The 3,786-nt window shown below is 41.7% G+C and overlaps 1 protein-coding gene across 1 annotated transcript; it reads left to right on the forward strand.

Annotated features, from left to right (window-relative positions):
* Nucleotides 1-652, forward strand: LOC130994312 (uncharacterized). Its single transcript, XM_057919358.1, has 3 exons — nucleotides 1-38; nucleotides 187-319; nucleotides 410-652. The coding sequence occupies exons 1-3, from the start codon at nucleotides 1-3 to the stop codon at nucleotides 650-652; spliced, it is 414 nt and encodes a 137-aa protein (XP_057775341.1).
* The last annotated feature ends 3,134 nt before the right edge of the window (nucleotides 653-3,786 follow it).

Raw genomic sequence — 3,786 nt, forward strand, 5'->3', positions numbered from 1 at the left:
ATGGTAATTTGCTGGATGCTTTGGGAGCTGCCATTAAGGTGAATCATTTATCTCCTTGAGGTTCGCATATATCATATTACATTACATTACATTAAAGTGGTTTATCCACAGAAATGAACAATTTCATTACCTTCCAATTTTCTTCCTGATTTCTTGTTTGTGGCTTCTTCCGTAGGCTGCTTTAAGTGATACAGCTATTCCAAAAGTTCAAGTTTCTGCCAACGCTCCGTCTGATGAGCAGCCGGAGGTTGATGTGAGCGATGAGGAGTTTGTACAATTTGATACATCAGGGGTCCCTGTTATAGTAACTTTAACCAAGGCAATACATTCACAAATTCTCCATCTTCTTCGTCTTCTTAGTGTTGGGGTTTGTATTCTGAGACGCAGCGATACATGTCAACTTTTGCAGGTCGGGGGGGATTATATTGTAGATGCAACTACGGAAGAGGAGTCCCAGATGAGTTCAGCTGTGTCTGTCTCGACCAACAGGCTAGGCCGGATATGTGGGCTGACAAAGCGAGGGGGTGCCGGCCTCGATCCAACTGTTATGCTCGACACGATATCGGCTGCTAAACATGTAAGTGAGCAGTTGATAAACAAATTGGATTCAGAAATAGCTGCAGCTGAGGCTTGCGATGAGATGGAATCCTAATCTTACAATGCCAGTGGTTGTTTCTTACATTCGATGCTGACATGGGAAGTCCAAGTCTGATTTAGTTCAACTATAGATTAGAATTGTTAATGTTTGCGTCGGTCCCTTCACCCTTGTTACGGCTACTGCAAATACCTTTTCTTTTCAAATATGCGATTTAGCAGTTGGATATCTTGTTTCCAGCCTTGTTTTATGCACTTTATTACCGAACGATGAGGATTTTGTGGTTTTACTTTTATTAAGCTTTTCAAATCGGATAATATATCAACTTTAATTAACTAAATTGGCTTGATATTGCTCTTAAACAATAAGGATTATCAGATAGTTGTCAATTCCGTTGCATATGGATCAATTTGATGATTTCAAATAAACAAGTACAAAGGCCGGCTTTTAGAATAATAAAAAAGAAAATTATAGAAGAATCTATTGAAACAAAAAATAAAAGTACAAAGATTTCAAGATTTTGTTGCGGTCTTCTTATTTATTTATAACATTAGGAAATTAAAAATGCCCATATTGATATTGTTAACTCTTATAAAAAAAGGGGTAATTGCCTGTAAATCCCTAACGTTTACACGGAATTGGTTTTTGCACCTTTTTTTATTTTTCTTCTTTTAAATACCTAATCTTTAGTTTTTGTCTGGAATTTATCCGGCGACCGGTTTTTTCTTACGCCGGCGCCGGAAATGCCACTGTGGCAGTCGGAATCGACGAGGTGGCAGCCGGAATTGACACCTAAACATAATTTTTACATGTGTCAAAAAAATAAAATTAAAAAATTTCCAAATCATCATCATCTTCCTCAAACCCTTATCCCTCTTCCCCCAACTCACAGCCGCCTCCCCTGCCAGCACCACCGGCGCTGTCCCTTCGCCGCCCTCTTCCCTCCCCCAACCCGCCCGCCGCCGCCACCACCACCACCACCACCGGCGTCTGCATCATCAAAAAGTAATCTCGTCCCTTCAATGGAAAATTCATCTCTCAAGCCCATCCCCCTGCTAACCTCCTCGCCTCCTCCACCGCGCAGAAGTAATCCGCCACCGCCTCGGACTGAACCGGCTTGCCTGCTCGCAAGCGTGAACAACGAACCACCACCACCACCAAATTTCGTCAGTCCTTCCCACCACCACCACCAAATTCTGTCATCAAATTCGCAGCAAACATCAATTCTGTCATCAAATTCGCAGCAAACACAAATTTCGTCAGCCTTCCCAACCACCACCACCACCACTCACAACCGCCTCTCATGCCTTCAACCCTACTAGATCGAACGGATCGCACCTGAAATTGAATCGCTGATTAAATTCTAGATCCGTGAAATTGATCGATCCATGGGTGAGCGCCTCCATCTGTAGTAGAGAAGTCGGGAGATGGGGCAACGTTGGGCTGCAGCGGAGGGTGGAAAAAGGGGAGGGAGCGGCGGTGGGTGGGGGAGCTTCTTGATCTGGAGATGGATCAGGCGAAGGACGGCGGCGGGTGGAGCTTGATCGAGATCTGGAGCTTCTTCTGTTGCTCCAGGCGGTAGAACGTTGGTGGTGGTGGCTGCGGGTGGCGGCGCCGGCGGTGGTGGAGGTGGCAGGGGGCGGCGCTGGGTGGGGAGAGGGAGAGTTAGGGTTTGGGGTGAGGGAAATGATGATTGGGGGGGAAGGGGTTGATTTTCCTTTTTTGTTTTCTTTTTTTTAATTTTTATTTCCACATGTATTTTTATTTCATTTTTTTTTTAGATTTTTTTGCCACATGTAAAAAATGAGCCAAGTGGAGAATTCTGGCTGCCACCTCGTCGATTCCGACTGCCACAGTGGCATTTCCGGCGTCGGCGTAAGAAAAAATCGGTCGCCGGATAAATTCCAGACAAAAACTAAAGGTTAGGTATTTAAAAGAAGAAAAATAAAAAAAGGTGCAAAAACCAATTCCGTGTAAACGTTAGGGATTTACAGGCAATTACCCCTAAAAAAATTGATCACATGTCCAAATTACCTAAATTAACGTTTTTGTCTACATCAAATTTGTACTTAGAAGATAAAATTCACACACAACGTTACACATTTGTATTTTTTTTTCACCAAAAATGTGTTCTTTTCACCAAAATCAATGAAAATGATTATATTTTGTTTTACACTTTTCGAATTAATAACCCATGAATCGTCGAATACACGAGTGTTTTAAATCCAAATTTTGAGGTATAGCCATTGCAAATTTGCAATTGAATTGTAGCCTTTGTAGGTAGCCGATCGAATTTGAATCTCACGGAAACTTCATTTATATATAATCATAAGACTACCTCGGTTATCTCACTATTATTTCATTCGAACTTATCTCAAAAGCAATCAAAGGCTACCTAAAAAAAATGCATTCAACACAAAATTAATTTTACTCTCTTATATTTTGAATGAATTGTGAAGTGACCCCACCAATTAACAAAATACCTAATAATATTGTGTGCGTGTATTGGTCTAGCAATGGGTGGTTAATGTTCAAGGCTTAAGCGTGCAATCTTTAAATTTATTTATTTATGGGTTAATTACGCTAAAACACACGAACTTTGGCCCGATTTTCAACTTTTCCATATACTTTAAATTTTGTCTGGATTTCCCTGAATTTAGGCCCGCGTTCAATTTTTCCACAATTTTTGCTCCGGCCAAGTGCCGAACTGACTTGTCTCTGACGTGTCTCCTACCTGGCAGTATAGACGACGACGTCGTTTTGCGAGCAATATTAAAAGACGTCGTTTACATAGTAAATAACCTAAATGACGTCGTTTCAGGCTAGGGTATGAAAAGTCTTGGTTTACCTTAAACTCATTACTGTTCCCGCTGTAAATTCCATTTCACCATTGTTGACTTGCACTGTGGAGATGATTTTGACGCGGAGAAGACGACGATAACTTTGACGAAAGGAGACGTTGACGAGAAGTTGTTGTTGCGCTGAGAAGCAAATTTTGACGAGAAGAACCGCGAGTTGAAGGCTCGAAAATCTCGCGTTTGGTATTTCGATTTTGGAGGGAAAAATGGACGACAGGTACGAGCTTCACTCATTTCATTTGTTTCTTCGTTTTCATCGCCTATTGCTTAGTCCATGAGAGCTTCTAGGGTTTAGTTGAGTTTCGAAGTTCCGAAATCTGTAAGTCCATTTCG

Source organism: Salvia miltiorrhiza, chromosome 7, assembly GCF_028751815.1.
Source record: "Salvia miltiorrhiza cultivar Shanhuang (shh) chromosome 7, IMPLAD_Smil_shh, whole genome shotgun sequence".
In the NCBI taxonomy this organism is placed as follows: domain Eukaryota; kingdom Viridiplantae; phylum Streptophyta; class Magnoliopsida; order Lamiales; family Lamiaceae; genus Salvia; species Salvia miltiorrhiza.